Source organism: Grampus griseus, assembly GCF_964374135.1.
Source record: "Grampus griseus genome assembly, chromosome: X".
Classification (NCBI taxonomy): domain Eukaryota; kingdom Metazoa; phylum Chordata; class Mammalia; order Artiodactyla; family Delphinidae; genus Grampus; species Grampus griseus.
In genome coordinates, this window is record NC_138999.1 from 106,730,189 (window position 1) to 106,748,554 (window position 18,366).

Sequence of the window (18,366 nt, forward strand, 5' to 3'; positions counted from 1 at the left end):
GGGAAGTGAAATTGCTAAGTAAAAGGAGGTATATTTTTTGCTAGATATTGCCAAATTTTCTTTCATAGAGATTGTATCTATTTATACTCCTATAACCAACATTTTATACACATTTACCAACAAAGTATATTATCAAATTTTTTATTTCCAATGTGATCAGTGATAAATAACATAGTTCTATTATGCATTTCTCTTAGGAGTGAGGTTAACATATTTCATAGGCTCATGAACCATTCTTATTTCCTTTTCTATGGCCTAGAGTCACTTTATTTTTCATTTTATTGTTGAGACTTTTTTCTTATTGACTATGAATACTTTTTACATAAGAGAAATTAACCCTTTGTCTTTGGATGCTAATACAGATAGCATGACAACATTTTTGTTTATGGCTTCTTTTTTTGTTGTTGCTATATCTATAAAAGCTTTTCTACTCTAAGGTTAGGACAAAATTCTCCCAAATTTCCTTCTACTATTTATTTTCACATTTAAAATTTGATTCACCAGAATTTATTTTGGTGTAGGAAGTGAGGTAGAGAATCAATTTTATTGTTTTCTCGACAGCTACCCAATTGTCTCAACACCTTTTTTAAACAATCCATGTTTTCCCTATTGATCTGAAATGCTAGCATTATCATATATTATATTCCTATTTGTATTGGGTCCATTTGCAGGCTTCCTTTGCCATTCTAACACTTTATTCATGCATTAGAATATTAGTTTAATTAAAATGAACTTAAATATATTTAAACATCTGGCAAACTTATTATCACAACATTATGTTTTTTTCCAAATATTTTCAAGGTATTCTTGCATGTTGGTTTTTTTTTTCCCATTTGAACATTAGCGCCAGTAAATCAGAGTTTTTACATGACCAATTGATATTGTTATTGGAGCTATGTTAGAATTATAGATTAATTTAGGGAGAATTTTATGATAGTGATACTTATCATCCAAGAACAGGGTAGGGCTTTCCATTTACTTATGTTTTCTTCTATATTCCTCAATAGCATTGTTCTGTGTGTGTCTGTGTTTGTGTGTGTAAACGTATGTGTGTATGAGTGTGTGTCTTGGTCTTTTTGCTAGTTTATTCCTAGGCATTTTGGTTGTCATTGTTGCTTTTGTAAAAGTAATAATTTATTCAACCACATTTTCTAATTGGTTGTGATTTATATGGAAGAAAACTATTAATTTGGTGTCCTAATGTTATACCAAATTAATTTACTGAATTTTTATCATTTGTATTAATTTATTGTTTAGTTTTCTTAGAATTTTTAGATATACAACTGTATAACTTACTAATAATAATTGACCTCGTTGTTTCTAATTTTATTCCTCTTACTTCAGTCTCTCTTCTCATGGCTACAGTTGCTACCTTCATTATAAGTTTAAAGTAATTGGTGAAAATGGACATCCTTTTTCTGTTCTTGATTCTAACAGAAATCTTTGTAGTGTTTCCTCACTTAGAGTAAAACTGGATTTTGTGATTTTACATAAGAAATTATATATATTATATACTTTTTAAAATTAAGAGTCTCTATCAAAAATTAATGAGCAGTAGTATAGTACAGTGGATAAATGCAAGGGTTTGGAATCGGACTGGATTTAAATCCTGGCTTTGCCACGTACTAGCTAAATAACTTTTTACTTATCCTCACTGTGCCTCAGTTTCCACATTTGTAAATGGGGATGTTATTAGTACCTAAGTCATAGAGTGGTTGTGAGAATTAAACTCATTAATATCTAAAATACTTAACAGTATCAAGCAGAGAGTAAATATTATGTGTTTGTTTAATACAACATTGGGTTTTATGAAATGCCTTTTTGTCATCTATGCAACTTTTCATATGGTTTATCTATACTTATCTATTCATATGATAAATTAGAGTAACAGAATTCCTAGTATTGAACTATCCTCGCATTCCCTAGTATGAACTGCACTTAGTTGTAGTGTATTATTCTTTTACTATATTGCTGGACCTTGTTTGCCAGTATTTTACTTAAAAATTTTGCATCAGTATTCACAACTACAATTGGTTTGTAGATTTATTTTGTGATTTCTTTTTCTGCTTTAGATCTCATTGCTTTTCTTCCTTTCAAAAAATTAAAAAAAGATTTGGAAGCTTCCACTTTTGTTATGCTCTGAAAACATTTAAGTAGCATTGAAATGATGTATGTGTTCCTTAAAGTTTTGGCAGATTTTGTCTATGAAACTGTCTACATTTGCTACTTTTTTTGGTTTGGGTGGTTCTTTGGAAATTTTATTTCTATAATATAAATTAGAAAGTTTATATTTATCTATCTTCTCAGAGCATTTTGGTCATTCATATTTGTTCTATAAAATCATCTATTCCACCCATGTTTTCAAGCATATCTTAAAAGAGGTACACAAAGTAGTCTCTTATGAAGCAGTTGCCTCTTTATTTAGTTATTTTGACATGCTTATTTCTTATTGTCTCCCATTTTCTTGATTGTCTTATCTATTTTATGCCCCCCATCCCAGAATTGGCTCTTGGATTTATTCATTAGTTCTAGATTTTTATGATACATATTTTCATTTTAACTAATATATTTTAAAATACTATGAACATGCCTATGTTTTAATTCAACTAAAATATCAAGTTGCATGGATCCTTATAAAGTAACATGCTGTACTGTAAGCACATTAACTCATTTTGAGTTTTGTTTGTTTGTTTGTTTGGTTGGTTGGTTGAGTTTTTTGGCCTCACCTCACGGCTTGCAGGAGCTTAGTTCTCCGACCACTGATTGAAACCCTGCCCTCAGCAGTGAAAGCGCTGAGTCCTAACCACTAGACTGCCAGGGAATTCCCCACATTAACTCATTTTGGCTTCTTAGTACACTACTCATTAGTACACTATTTCATGTACTAATAAATAAGTGGTTAAACAATATATCAAGATCAATCATGATGACTAACCTAAAAAATTCTAACTTAAAAATTACATTATTTATGCTGTATTTATACTGAAACTACTTCCACATTGAAGTCTGTTTTCAGGTAAATATAACCATGATGCACACTACATTCATGCATACCATCCATTTAGATTTATGATCTGTATATAGATATTTATATTCTAACCTAAAATGAAAATAAATTTTCAAGCAGTTTACTTTTAGAATTGGGGACATTATAATATTGTTAACAATTATATCTGTATCTTTACCTACTATCTATTATCTCTCTATCTATCTAATCTTCATATACTTCCATAAGCTATAAAGTATAGATGGTTGAATTTGACCACTTAAAAATATAAAGTTCTATATCTACAAACACAACTGCATCATATGAACCTATTTCAAAAGGCAAATGAAAAACTAGGAAAAATGCATAATGCATTCAAGGTTTTTTTTTTTACCTCTTATATATAAAATGTTCTTGAAAATTAATAAGAAATATGAAAATTTGTATTAGATATAGAATGGATAAACAACAAGGTCCTATTTTATAGCACAGAGAACTATATTCAATATCCTGGGATAAACCATAATGGAAAAGAATATAAAAAAAGAATGTATGTCATATAACTGAGTCACTTTGCTGTACAACAGAAATTAGTACAACCTTGTAAATCAACTGTACTTCAACTTAAAAAATTAATTAAAAATGAAATAGAAAAATTCAAATAGAAAAAATTGGTAAAGGATGTCAACAGACAATTTAGGAAAAAGAAATGTATATGGTCCATTAACATACAAAAAGATGCCCAAGCTCACTCATAAGTAAATTGCAAAATAATAGCACAAAAAGATACCATATTTCATCTAGCAGATTGGGTATTAGAAATCTTTTTCATTCCTTGCCAGTGTTGAAAAGGATACAGGAAAACAGATGCATTAGTAGTATATAGCATTAGTAGGAAGATAAACTGGTTGTTTAAAGGGGAAATTTGGTAATATCTATAAAAAATGTCAAATGTACATATCCTTAGCCCATCATTTCTACTTCTAAGAAATTATCCAACAGGTATGCAAAAAGATGTGTACAAAGATGTTAAGTACAGCATTGTTTTTTGTTTGTTTGTTTACGGGCCTCTCACTGTTGTGGCCTCTCCCGTTGCGGAGCACAGGCTCCAGAAGCACAGGCTCAGCGGCCATGGCTCACGGGCCTAGCCACTCCGCGACACGTGGGATCTTCCCGGACCGGGACATGAACCCGTGTCCCCTGCATCGGCAGGCGGACTCTCAACCACTGTGCCACCAGGGAAGCCCCAGCATTGTTTTTAATATCAAAGTCCTGGAAACATAGATTTCCATAAACAGGGGACTAAGTAAAAAATGATACATACAGAAACAGAATACTATACAGCTATTAAAAAGAATAAGGCAGGGGAATTCCCTGATGGTCCAGCATTAGGACTTGGCGCTTTCACTGTCAGGGCCTGGGTTCGATTCCTGGTCGGGGAACTAAGATCCCACAAACCACTCAGTGTGGCCAAAAAAAAAAAAAAGAATAAGGCAGATCTATACTGCAAACATGGGAAAATATAATATTAACTAGATGATAATATTACATATATTATATAGATATAATTTAACATTATATATATTTAATATTATATAGGTATAATATTAACTAGAAAAAAGTTATTGGTCTTCTTTTACTATGTTATCCCATTTGTACATGTACAGAACATTTGCGGAATGATACATAATACACTGTTAACACTGGCTACCTCTCAAGAGTGTCTTGATAATTTCTTGCCCTGGTGATACAACTGGAAGTCCTAGTTATAAAATTACCTAAAAGATTTATATACCGGTTAATAATTTTTATTTTCTTGCATATGCACGATGGAATCTTTGTAAACCTATGACTTTTATACTTTATATAGAAGCGTAAAGAGGGAGAGGATTTTCACTTTAAACATGTTTTTACTGTTTTAATTTTTAAACCATCAGCTGATATTACTTTCATACTAAAAAAATAGTAGTTAAAATTCCCTACTAAAAAGGAAAATATAAGCTTGTTATATCTAACTTTATAATGGCTTGAAATTTCAATATCATCAAAATTGTTTTCAACTGTAAGAGTATCATGGTCAACGCAGAAGTGTCTCACCCACACATAAAGTGATCCCAATGACTTACACTCTTCCTCTGATTGTGTAACGTCTCCAAAGGAGCCATTACAAAGTCATCTGCACTGTCTTATACATGCCTAATGGATCCAACAGAGCCATTAGGATGTAAGTTATATGGCAGGGCTCCTGCCAAAGCTATTACCAAGTCATTGCATTGTTTCACACACTTCCTTCGACATTCAGATGGTTCCCGAGGAACTGTTATGGCTATGGAAGTGTCCTGTATAACTTACACTATCAAGGGAAAACAAAAAAAGCAAAAGAAAGAAGTGTAGAACAAACAAATCCCTTCCATTAAATGCACATGAATGGCCCCACATGGTCAAATATCAGAAGGCATAACTCCTCATTTGGGTATAACTATTATATGTCATTCAAGAAACCCAGGTGTTAGGCTAGCTATTTTTTCACCACTCCTGCCTGCTGTTCCGATGAAGCAATTCAGGGTCTGAGAATGACAAATGCATGGCTATGATGGTATGGTGTTTATTGGTAGTACATGGTATATTACCAGGTTTCTGTGGTATGCAGTACAGAAGCAATAGGGAGTAGTACTAACGGATTTTTTGGCTATCATGGGATTGTATCAGATAATCTGTTACCTGTAAAGTTCCTGAGCAGTGCATAGGGAGCTCAGCTGCCCAACAATCATGGAAATCAACAGGGCTTCTGAGTAACTGAAATTCCAGCTCTACCTTAAGGGGCTACTACAATGACAATAGGACATACAATAGTACAAAGTTAACCCTCAACCAGGTTGAAGTGCTTCATTGAATTCCCTCTCATAGTCTTCTCTACTTAGCGGAACAAGATTGTTGGCTATTAAAATGATGTATTATTTAAGGTAAGACAAGTGCAAGGAATTTTACCCAGTTTGAAATGAGAAGGTAGGCTGAACTCTGCTACGCTAGAGTTTCCTGGGACACCAGATGTTTCAGAAGCCACATTGCATGTCTGGCTAATCCTTGATAAAAGAGACTTCACCCTGTATCACCTACCTCACAATACATGCATAATAAATTCTTGTTGTGTGAAAGATAACCACAACTAAGATTTATTGAGCATTTAATTTAATATAAAACACTGTAAAGTGCTATATGTCCATTTTCTCATTTAATCCTCACATACAAAAACTAAAATAGGTAATGTCTCCATTTGACAGACAAGGAAACTGAGGCTTGGAGAGCTTTAGCTACCGGTCCAAGGACACACAGTAAAGTGGCAGAACCATGGCACAAACCTAGATCTATCTTATACCGCAGTCCATGTTCTTAATCACTCACCGTCCGGAGAACATTGTTATTTAGATTGCATTAATACAACAATTTTTACTTTAATAAATGATTTCACATCCCTTGTGTTCTCATAGCAAGCTGCACATATTTTTTTATCAGGGTACTAACTAAATCATATTAAAGTTAGCTCTTTATCTTCTCTGGTAGACCTCACTGGGTATACATGCTCACTTGACTCTGACCGCCTGCATTGCAAACTGCTCCAAGAATCCAGTGGATGGGTTCCCAGAAAGCAACATTTGTATTGCTGACCTTACTCCCTGGTTGTAGCTGATGTGACCAGTGGTAGACATCTGACTCAAGCTGGGAAAATTAATCTGTCTCATTGGAATTTAGAAACGGCATTGAAAAACATCCAGTTAATCTCAACTTCTTTCCTGAACAGAAGAAATATAAACTGGAGAACTGTATGAGGTTTTATGCCTGCCTTGTGGATGGAGATTTAGAGAAAGTAAATCTGCAGAGACAGGACTGAAGGAAATGGATTCAGAAGCAAGAGGCAAAGCCCAGGCAATTCTTCTAATCTAGTTCCTTCTTTTGTCCTGGTCCCATGAAGCATTCACATGCCCTTTTTATGAATTTGTTTTTCTCTCTTTAAGCTAGCTCAAGCTGTTACCTGCAATAACAATAATAAATAATAATAAACAATCCTAATTAACAGGGCATCAATCTTGCCCACTAGACTGTAAATTCCTTGGGGGTGGAGATCATGTACTGGTCATCTTTTATATATCCCCAGTCTCCAATACAGAGCCTGGCGAAGAGTAAGTGCTCAATAAGTATTGCTTACATAGAAATAGCATTATCAACAAGAGCATAGCCATAAATAATTTCTTTGCAACTTATACTTTATTAAAGGTTATAAATGTCTTTTCTCTACCTATTTCCCTCTATTTAGCTTCTTGATAAGCAATTTCGTTTTCACATTTTCTAATCCAAGTGTTTCATTTAGGCCATATGTGAGAAACACATTCTTGGAAATTGATTATTCAGATTTAGCTGTTGATATAGTTTTGTCCTCCAACCTAATGTAGAGTCAAATGTAATTATTGAGGAACACCCTAATCACTGAGGTTAATGCTCAAGTAGGACTGCCAAATCCTTCTAAGAAAAGCCCACTGGATCACCTGTTAGAGGCAGTTGTGTGTTAGATGACCAGAGGTTTGACCCACTGTAGCATTTCTATTAGAGAAGATCTACAAAATATATTATCTCTCAGTTTTAATTCTTCCCCTCAGAGCAAAGCATATTTTTCATTTATTTAGTGCCTACTGGGCTCCAGATCCAGTGGCTAAGTACTGAAGCAAAAATATGGAATAAACCAGGCTTTGTCTTCAAGTAGCTTCCTATCTAGTACTTATTAAAAACCATCGTGAAGATAGAAAATACACAACTCAAGTATAATGAATAGTAAGGTTGGTAGTAACGTGGAATGGGAGTAGAAAAGGAGTAAAATGAATAAAGTATTATGACTGATATCAAAGTGTCCTGCTCACGGGCCTCAGGCTGAAGCTAACTTGAGTAAATCAGCATTTTTCCTAACAGCCGATTAAGCGTCAATAGACAACAAAGGGTTTACTTAGGACAAATTTCAGGGAATGGAAATAAAGTGCCTTAGTGTTCTGATTGCCCTGTGAAAGACGAGAAATCCACATTCTCTTCTGTTACCTGCTGCTCTCCCTTCCTTGTACTGCAGACCTCTGTCTGTTTCGGTACTGAAATGGAAGGTTATTTATTTTAATTTTTCATGGGTTAAAGCATATCAGAAACTTCAATTCAGTTAAGGGTAACCAAATAGAGTTTACGAAAATGAGAAAAAATAAATATTTTCAAAGGCTTGATCGATTAATTAAATGAAAGAAATAAGTCCTTATAGACATGATTTTGGAAATATAAGTAGAAAATCCAAGACATTATAGCCTAGGATGGATAGAATTGAAAGTGTCTTTGAAATCACATCTCAGAATCTTTCTCAGTTGAACAGCACACCCAAATTAACGATTTCCCCAATCTTCACTTCTCTCCCAAATTTACAGGAGTGAAGCTTAAATCATCCTAAACCGATCCATGATATTGTGCCCATTGCCTCATCAATAATCTAAAAATCAGAATGTATATAGGAAGACAGAAACAAAATAAAATGTCATTGACATTAACTGAAACACAGGGATGCAGTGGCATGGAGTCTGAGGTAGTGAAGTATATAAATCCCTCCAATTTTAAGCTATTTACTCTTTTCAACATAGTATATAGAAACTCAAATTACTGAAATAGATTCCTTGCTAGGCCTGCTTTCACGAATGTATGAGATCAATGGGAAATAAATAGCCACATTTGCACACAAATGTTAATTCGTTAAAAATAACTTGTTTTTTCAAATTAACATTTTTTTAGAAAAACCATTTACACTCTCAACTCAAACCTCCTCTGTGAGAATCTATGGAAATGTTGAAGGCAGGCCAGGCCTGGTATCACTGACTGAAAATTTTTGGAATCTAAATTGGTGAAATCTTACTCTAAGTCATAAGATTCCAAATTGTATACTCCTTACTGAAAATTACTAGTAGGAGCAGAGTAAAACTTAACAGAACTCTGAGTGGAGAAAAGTTGTTCAAGTTCATATCTTATATTCATTCATGATCCAAGGGAGGAAAAAAGTGGCTATTTGGAAAACAATCAATTGTATTTAGCTAACTTGTTTCTGAATTGCTGTTTAACTCTTCCTCCTATGTAAAATGCTGATAACAATAGAATCATTCCACAGATGGGTCAGGAGGATGAAATGAGATAAAGATATTAAAAGTGTGTTTGGAAATTGTGAAGTGCTGATCAGTAAGAATAGTGAACATTCTTATTGTACTCATATGTTACAAGTACTATTCTAAACCTTTATATACATTAATTTATTCAATCATCACAAAATCTTAGAGGTAGATAGTAATATTCTCCTTGTTTTACAAATGATGAAGTTCAGGCACAGAAACTTCAGACAACTTTCCCAAGATCACACAGCTGGGATTTAAATCTAAGCTGTCTGGCTTCACAATACAAACTTTTTATCACTATGTTCTATTGAAGTCCCCCTTGGAGGTGCACATTGGGTCAAAAGAGGCTTACAGTTAAGGACTAGTTTTTAGCAGAGCGGATCATAGTTTTATATCGGCGCCCTGCCCAATTTTGTGGTCGCGCATCCAGTTCCTAAAATAAATCATAAGGAAAATAAACCTATAAAGAAAAGAAAAGATACACAGCCTTTACTCCTGAGTCTTCCAACTCTGTCTCAGTAAACAGTGTTACATGATCAAGGTAGATGGCTGATTATAGACTGAAGGCAAAACGAAACTGAACAGCCCCAAACATTCCTGAAGGTTCCTAACACATCCAAGGGACGTGGCACGTGAACACAGTGCGTATAGTGGCTCATCACAGTAAGCAGTTCTCGTGGTGGAAGAAGGGGAGGATAATATGCATTTTGATGAAGCTGATTCTAATATATCTTCCCTCTGATCCATTTCCCCCAGTTTCTTACATATTTTGAGTCATTGCCCTGTGGTCAGATGTGAGGATTCCCTCTGCCACAAAGTGTTTGATTTTCATTAAAATCATTAATAAATATTGCTTTCAGTATCCCTCTGCAAAGGGGCAAAGCCCAATGAGCACAATGAAGGCAAAAGTAAAAGGACACCAATGTCCCCTCACTAAGGAATGACACAGTATAAAAACAGGTCTACAGAAAAGAATGAACAACATTTCCTTCATTTGAAGGTGTTATTTATAATTGATGACATAGGTATAGTGTGATTCTTAAGCCAAGCCAGAGTGTCGGAAGGAAAAGACCAAGACCATTTGCTAGGTGTAAAGTTATGACAGTATCTGAACTATATACTATGTTAATGGCTAGAGTCATGTAAAAAATCATAGATAATGTATTGATAGAACAGAAAGTCATGAGGCCAAAACCAACCCAACCTGATGTAAATCTCTGCCTTCATGCTAAATCAACGTTTCCCTATTCTACCTAGCTCCCCCCTCACCTCCTCATTACTATCAACATACACATACATGAAGTCTTCCACAGGAAAGCAAACCAACAAGCTACCAATAAACTAATCTTTGACAGGTTAATTAACCAGGCCTGTGTGTTGTTTATCAGACAGGCAGGGTTGAATGTTGTAGGGTGGGTGTCAGGGATGGGGTGAGGTAAAATAATTTGTCATTGAATATTTGGAAACACTTGCCTTGAGTAGACCCAGCTTGAGCCTCCATGTCACAACAAACAGGAGAGAATTTAAAACCTGTAATAGCAAACATTTTTACTAATTAATCCTTGTCCAAGTCATCTGGGATTCTTCAATCTTCAATCCTTACCCTTCATCCAGTAGTATTTTTTAAATAACAAATTCAGTGAAATACGATTCACATACCATAATGTTCACACTCTTATTAAAGTGTACGATTCAGTGGCTTTTAGTATTTTCACAGAGTTGTGCAACTACTACCACTATCTAATTCCAGAGGTTTCATCACCCCAGAAGAAACCCATACCTAGGGTCTTGCAGGAGTAGAAGAATGGTGGAGCACTACGGGGAAATTCCTTTCTTTTATTTTAATGTTTCAACCCAGTGAACTGGCTATAACTTCCTTATGTCAGGAGTGAGATGACGAAGAACAATGTCTTTGAAATACAGGAGAGCCTCTATCACCCCATTTCACATAAATTTGGTCGTTATTTTTCCTGTTTGACAGTTGAAGCCCCAAAACTGTAGGGACTAGTCCAAGGTCCCCCAACTTCCATCCTATTGCTGCTTCACTTACATGAATATGCACGACATAGATCAAATATGTTCCCTTCTCACTTCCACACTTCACCTCCTCTACACTCTTCGCCTAAGTCAACAATGCATACATACATACATGAAAATAAACCTAAAATATCAAGACCCTCAAGGATATTTGGTGATAGGATATTTAGTGATATTACAAATGTCATTCCTGATTATATCCTTGTGGCCAATGTCTCCTACAGGCTGAAGGAGGCAGAGGAGGATAGAATAGAAAAAGCTGCAGGTACAGGGCTGTTGGCTACCTCTCTGACACCTGAGAAAATACTCATTAGCCACTGCTAACAGACCAGGCTTTGTGGTCATGGTGATGGGACCTATGAAATTTAGACAAACAGAATGAGGAGGAGATTAGATTAATGTGTTTAATAAGCAGTAATGTGATTTTTATGAAAGGACTTTGTTCTTCGGTAGGGACAGAAAAGCAGACAACAAAATAAATTAACCTCTTCCCAACAAATCAAAATGACAAAACTTTTCCATTTCTAAAAGTTGTAAGAAAATAATATATAACTACAATTTAATGACACTGCTGTTACTACTTATTGTCTGGCAAATGGCTGATGTTCACCTTCTGTTTTTTTTTTAATCATTTCAGTCCAATCTGGTTAATTTGCCTTTCTCTGTACACTTGGCAGGTTAATCTGAATCAGAATAGAGAGCACATACATAATAAGCTTGCTATACAGCTGTTCGTCTCATTGTTCATATATTGATACAAAGCCAAAATACATGACATGAGTACTTCTAAAATAAATATCACTAGTATTGCACTGGAAAATAAAGATGAAAATGAAAGGTGAGTAATGAATAAGACATGCACAATATTACTGACTCTATGAGATTTATTTCCTTCGGGGGAATCACCAGAAATAAAAAGTACTTCATCTATTATTGTAAATGTATGTGTCTATTTGCCAGATACTTAGGTACATGCCTTGTCCATGGGACCCTGCTAACCTGCATCTCCATTCTGCAGACAAAATGAAGGGTAGGCAGACATAGGGAAGGAAAACAAATCAAAGGCTAAAACCTGCATCCTCTCTGGGTTTTATGTAAACAATACAGATAGCTCTATTACCATTCTCTCCATCAGACTTCCTTTCATGGTCAGTGTCAGTCAAGGACAATGCGGAGTTGGCCCGGCTGGACAAACATGAACTATGCTCTGACTTCATCCCCCTTATCCACATTCTCAGCGCATGGTCAGGTGAGGCAGCACCTTCTGTCTCCGTGTCCACATCAGATCCCATCTCTAGCTGGTAGCCATGCCGAGAAACACTGTGCATGTCTGTCTGGTAGCCAGAGCACAGGGTGTGAGGGGTTTCACAAAATTCCATCTCTGAGAAGACACAAAGTTCAGAGAAAAGGTTTATAAACATACAGAAATACCTGGTAAAATTCGACCTTTTTGTCCTTATGTCCCTCTCCCCCATTGCTAGTATTTATGTGTTTTTGCCAAGTTAGAATTCTGGTCTTTATATTTATGGTAGCTAGGATTCTGTGCTTATTTTGCACTTCTGTAGCTTAAAATTATGCTCCTGTTGATTCTTACAAGGTTCTGGAAAAAGCATGCCCAAAATAGCTTTATACCTACAATTTTAGGTTGCACAAATGTAATGAAATAAGTGAGTGCAGGGGAGTATAAAGTGTAGAGAGCTGTCCTTTAAAAGATATTTCTCTTCTAGGAAGAATATATATGATCTGCAGAGCACACCTATGCTTAAAATATTAAAATTATTGGCTTTTCTAAGTATTTAATATACCTTAGGGTTAAGAAGAAATAATTCAATGTGAAAACTCTGAGGAAAAAACATTAAGTATACTTTTTGAAAGTATTTTTCCTAAAACACATTAGTCTAAACTCTAAAATTATGAGTATTTAATATCACTACTTTCCATTGTCTCCAAAGAAGTATGAGGCTGACTTTATGCTAATTATTGTTTCATTCATTCTTTCAAGAAATACATAAAAAAACTTTCAATCGTATATTGCACCTCAGCAATGCTTCAAGGCTTGGATTCTCCCCCCAGTTCCCCCTAAGCCTTAGAATCATAAAATGTTTAAGGTCTTAGAGATGCTGTAATGAATCCCTTCTGCTTACAGTTGAGGAAAATGAAGTCCACAGGGTAGATGTCACTTGTCCATAGCCAATGTTAGATAGCAACAGAGCCCCTTTTCCTAAAACACTCATCTGGGCATGGTGCCTGCTAGACACCAAGGAAGCCCCATCAACTTACTGCATGAATATCAGGCATTCATTCAGTCTTACAGTCAATTTTGCATTCAATTATGGCAAGGTGTCAAAAGGGGGAAAAGATGCTTTAACAGACCTTAATAAGTTAATGAAAAATGACCACATGCCAAGACATATCATCTGAAATGTCCATGTAATACTTAGATAAGGTAATCCGGGGATGTTGTACACTATATAGGATTTTCTCAGACTGACATCAGAGACAGGGTATGTCATTTGGCCAGGAAGAAGCTTAACTGAGCGCATCTAATCCTTAGCACATATCAATAAAATGCAAACCCTAAAATGAATTTAATTCTTTGAATACAGAAAGTGCTAGAATTTAGACTGACCGTATACTAGAAAGAAGAGTACAGAATACAAATATATTTTTAATAGCAATTTTTGTGACATGTAATTGCCAAACAAGGGTTTAACAAATCATATCTTAATGCTTATTCAACAGCCATTAGGTATCCAGCACTGTGTTCTGTGAAACAGGTATTACAGGTAAATAAAGCTACTATATTTTATTACGAAAAGTCAATTATAAATTCTGTCAGGGTTATATGTCACTGTTGAGGATGTTACTTATGATTTCTGTGATGAATGTCTTTTTCAAAAATAAATTTATTTATTTTTATTTATTTTTGGCTGTGTTGGGTCTTCGTTGCTGCGCGCGGGCTTTCTCTAGTTGCGGCGAGCGGGGGCTACTCTTTGTTGTGGTGCACGGGCTTCTCATTGTGGTGGCTTATCTTGTTGCGGAGCACGGGCTCTAGGTTTGCGGGCTTCAGCAGTTGTGGCACGCGGGCTTCAGTAGTTGTGGCTCGTGGGCTCTAGAGCTCAGGCTCAGTAGTTGTGGTGCACGGGCTTAGTTGCTCCGCGGCATGTGGGATCTTCCCGAACCAGGGATAGAACCCGTGTTCCCTGCACTGGCAGGCAGATTCTTAACCACTGTGCCACCAGGGAAGTCCTGTGATGAATGTCTTTAAGAGTAATTCTATTTTTCTACCAAAATTGTCTAAATTCTATAGGAGTGATGCTTAAGAAACGGCATGGTTTCCACTTGTCAAACATAAAACCTTATGAAACTGTGCTTCTTGACATAAGGCTAAAAGTAAAAATCCATTTTGCCCAATATAAATCTTAGTGATCTAGAATATGGGATTGGTTAATATTCATGCGTCTTAATTTCACAAAGTTTCATTATCCAATCCTACTGTGCAGTTGTTGCTACAGCAACCTCATCATGAATCTGTCAGCTTGGAGCTGTAGGAAAGGAATTTTATATAGGCCTGCATTCACAACTTCTTTCATTCCCCTAGACCAGTGGGTCCCAAACTTTGGCATGCTTCAGAATCACCTGGAAGGCGTGTCAAAACACAGACTGCTGGGCCTGACTTCCCCACGCCCCCAGTTTCAGTGTCTGATTCAGCTGGTCTGCAGTTGGGCCAGAGGATCTGCATTTCTAACAAGTTCCCAGGTAAGGCCTATGCTATTTGTCCAGGGACTTTGAAAACTTTGAAAACTGCTTCTCTAGAGATTTCTCTGAAATCAGCGGGAGCCAGGAAAAGGGGAGAAGTGAGAGAGCAACCTTATTGTGGCATTACCAAAGATTTTTCAACAACAGCTCAAATTCTATTTGGAGACACAAGCAAGAAAGTGTTTGAACTGAATTACTGTGAACTGCTGCCCCCCCCAACCCCCCATTTATTTGCCATGGATTCAGGGCACTAATTAGGAAATTTACTTTAGGAATTAAGTTTACTTTAGGAATATTTAGGAAATAAATTTACAGACTTGCATTTATTTTCACTCATACGATGGCATATGAGATGAGACTTTCCAAAGATTTTAATATGAGCATCTGAGTCATAGTAAAGACATTCATTGGAAAAGGATGAGCAAATAAAAATAAATACATGGCTAACCTGTCATTTCAGATAATAACAGAGAAGTTTTTAAAAATAACCACTGATGGATGTAAGCACAATCCCTCTTTGTTAAAGAGATTTGTTTCCCATTCAAAAAGAAACTTGAACGTGGATTTGTTCCCTTCTAAGGAAATGTGGTGTAACAGGATAAAAAAATTACATAATATTTCTATTGGAACTATGATTTGAATACAAAAAGACTAAACCCCACATTCTCTTAGATACAGTCAGATAAAAGTACACTGCCTTGCCGATAAATAACTTTTGAATGAAACAATGCAAGTAAGTTATCAGTTGTTCATTTTTTAATGATAAAGAAAGAAATTAATAAATAAATAAGGAAAGAAAGAAAAGGAAAAGTTTCACTTATTTACAGTAAGTGTTATTCATTGAACAGCCTCGCTTCTCATTCTTGAAATCAATGTTACCATTGTAAATTATTTCCTTAAATACACAAATGTCTTGGTGGTGTTCAAAATTCCCACAGGATGCATTTTCTATAAAGCATTTACAAAGCACCATAAGTGGATGTTTTTAGCCTTGCACATATAACCTTGTTACCTAAAATGCTACAGATTCCCTAGAGAAGATAAAGTTCAATGGATTTATTATAGATCTATTCTTACCAAAAAGCTAGTCACAAGAGAAATATAAGTACAATCTTAGAATATCTAGGATTTAAATGGACAGACTGGAAACATGAGAAACTACATTTCAGGAGTAAACAGACACAGATGTTGCCAAGTGAATGATGTATGTGGGCCTTACAAACGTGTATTTAATTCTTATTGTAAGGAAAACCTATTTTGCAGCCTTGTAGGAGACAAAATCTGAGCAAATTAATAAAGAGTTGAAATCCAGTTTTTAAAATGGGCAAAAGATTTGAAGAGATCCTTCACAAAAAAAGATACAGGAATGACCAATAAATGAATGAAACGATGCTCAACCTCATTAGTTATTAGGAAAGTGCAAACTAAAACCACAATGAGATACAACTACAGACCTACCAGAACGGCTAAAAAATTCTGATCACACCAACTGTGGAGCAACTACATACACGGCTGGTAAGAAAGTAGAATGGTACAACCACTGTGGAAAACACTTTGGCAGTTCCGTAAAAAGGTGAAGCTAAATTTAACAGGAGAGCAAGGCACTTCTGGTCATTTATCACGGAGAAATAAAAATTTCTGTCCACACAAAAATCTGTACGAGGTTGTTCAAAAGGTTTACTCACTAACAGCTAAAAATTAAAAACAACCCAAGTGTCCATGAATAGCTGAAATGATAAATCATCTGTGGTATATGCACACTATGGAATACTACTCAGTCAAAAAAAATGAACTATTGATATATAACAAGATGCATGGACCTCAAAATAAATGAGTGAAAAAAGACCAACAGAATGTGTATGTAATGCATGCTTCCATTTAAATAAAGTTCTAGAAAATGCAAACCAACCTATAGTGACAGAAAGTCAATCAATGGTTATCTGGGGAAGACAATAAGGGAGAAATGGAGAACAAAGGGGCACAAGGAAACCTTTGGGACGATCTAAATATCTGCTATCTTGACTATGGCAATAGTTACACATGTGTATACATACCAAAGTTTATCATATTGTACACTTTGAGTATGTGTAGTTTATTGTACTTCAATTATACCTCTACAATTGTTTTTTTAGTGGATTGTACCCCAACAGATAGTAAGAGAGTGGAGTTCAGCGTCTCTGAGCCAGAAGGAGGCCCTGCTTTTTTCCTCCTAGTGGAAGAAAGCACATGCAATATGAACAAAAAGGTAGTCAAAATTCTGTTTTGCTTATTTATAAGTCAAGAGGCAATCAAGGCTAAGTGACTCGTGATTTCTCACTGATCCTCTAGGGAGCACGTTTTTCCTAGGAACATTATTGAAAACCATTTTTCGAAAATCAGTTTTAGGGGGGAAACTGAAGATGAAACTGATCACTGGTAGCTTTCAGCAGCTAAAGGAACATTCTGTAGTTGGAAATCATGTGACTAGATTGAGTGGATTGGCACGAAGGATCACTTTAGGCCTCTACTAATGCCAATAATTTAATAATTTTTAAAAATTCTATGAAGTTCTGAATAAAATGAACTATTGTATATTCTCTCTGAATCTAGGGATTGATCTTCAGGTGTTCAGCCTGGAGAAGTCATTTATCAGAACTTGAAAGGGAAAGTAATACTTATATCAGCATTTTTCTAGAACTTCTGAGTTTCTGATGAGCTCAAGACTTTATTTTTCTTTAAATTCTACCCATCCACACTTCCTCTTAAAATGGAGCTTTAAGTCATCACACTCCAAATAAATAACTGGAGGCCAAAAAGCATGGTATATCTTAGCCATGACCTGAGTGATTTGGAATATAACTTCCAAAGAGTGTAGTCCATTTCCAAAATAAGAAAGAGGGAGAGGGGATAAAATTATTAGCTTTAATTACTGTAATTCATAACAAGACTTACAGACTATATGCAAAGACAGCTGTTATTAATTAGCCATGCAGTTTTTGGGTAAGTCATTTAATATCTTGGAGCCTCAGTTTTCTCATTTGCAAAATGTTCAGGTCCAACTAGAAACAAATCTCTAGGTGACCTCCCTTGACCTCTATAATTTCTGTAATTATAACTTAAGCCTGTTATGGAAAAATGGGGAATGGTTAATATTTTCAAATTGGAATGGGAAAAGAACTAGTGGTTTTATGAATCAAGGTGCTATTCATACTTCCACTGTGAAAGATAATCAGTCATATTAGCTAAATAAGATCTTGTGTCATGATTACAAGTCTCGCTATGTTAAAGTACTGATACAACCTAGGTAATCCATTGTGAATTGCAAGATTATTAATAAACCGAGTACATAAAATATATCATGTAAAAAGTCTACTTAATAAATAGTTCCTCATCAAACATGAAATTATCAGTTTATAAACATGGCTA

General features: G+C 35.4%; 1 protein-coding gene across 3 annotated transcripts in view; it reads right to left on the reverse strand.

Moving 5' to 3' along the window:
- Positions 1-18,366, reverse strand: part of TENM1 (teneurin transmembrane protein 1) — a gene marked incomplete at both ends in the record, with an annotated part of 571,653 nt that overhangs the window by 479,988 nt on the left and 73,299 nt on the right. For all 3 annotated transcript variants that reach the window (XM_082681806.1, XM_082681807.1, XM_082681805.1), the window contains 2 exons: positions 10,639-10,695; positions 12,323-12,583. In XM_082681806.1, coding sequence (XP_082537932.1) covers positions 10,639-10,695; positions 12,323-12,583 — 318 coding nt within the window. The remainder of the gene's footprint in view (positions 1-10,638; positions 10,696-12,322; positions 12,584-18,366) is intronic.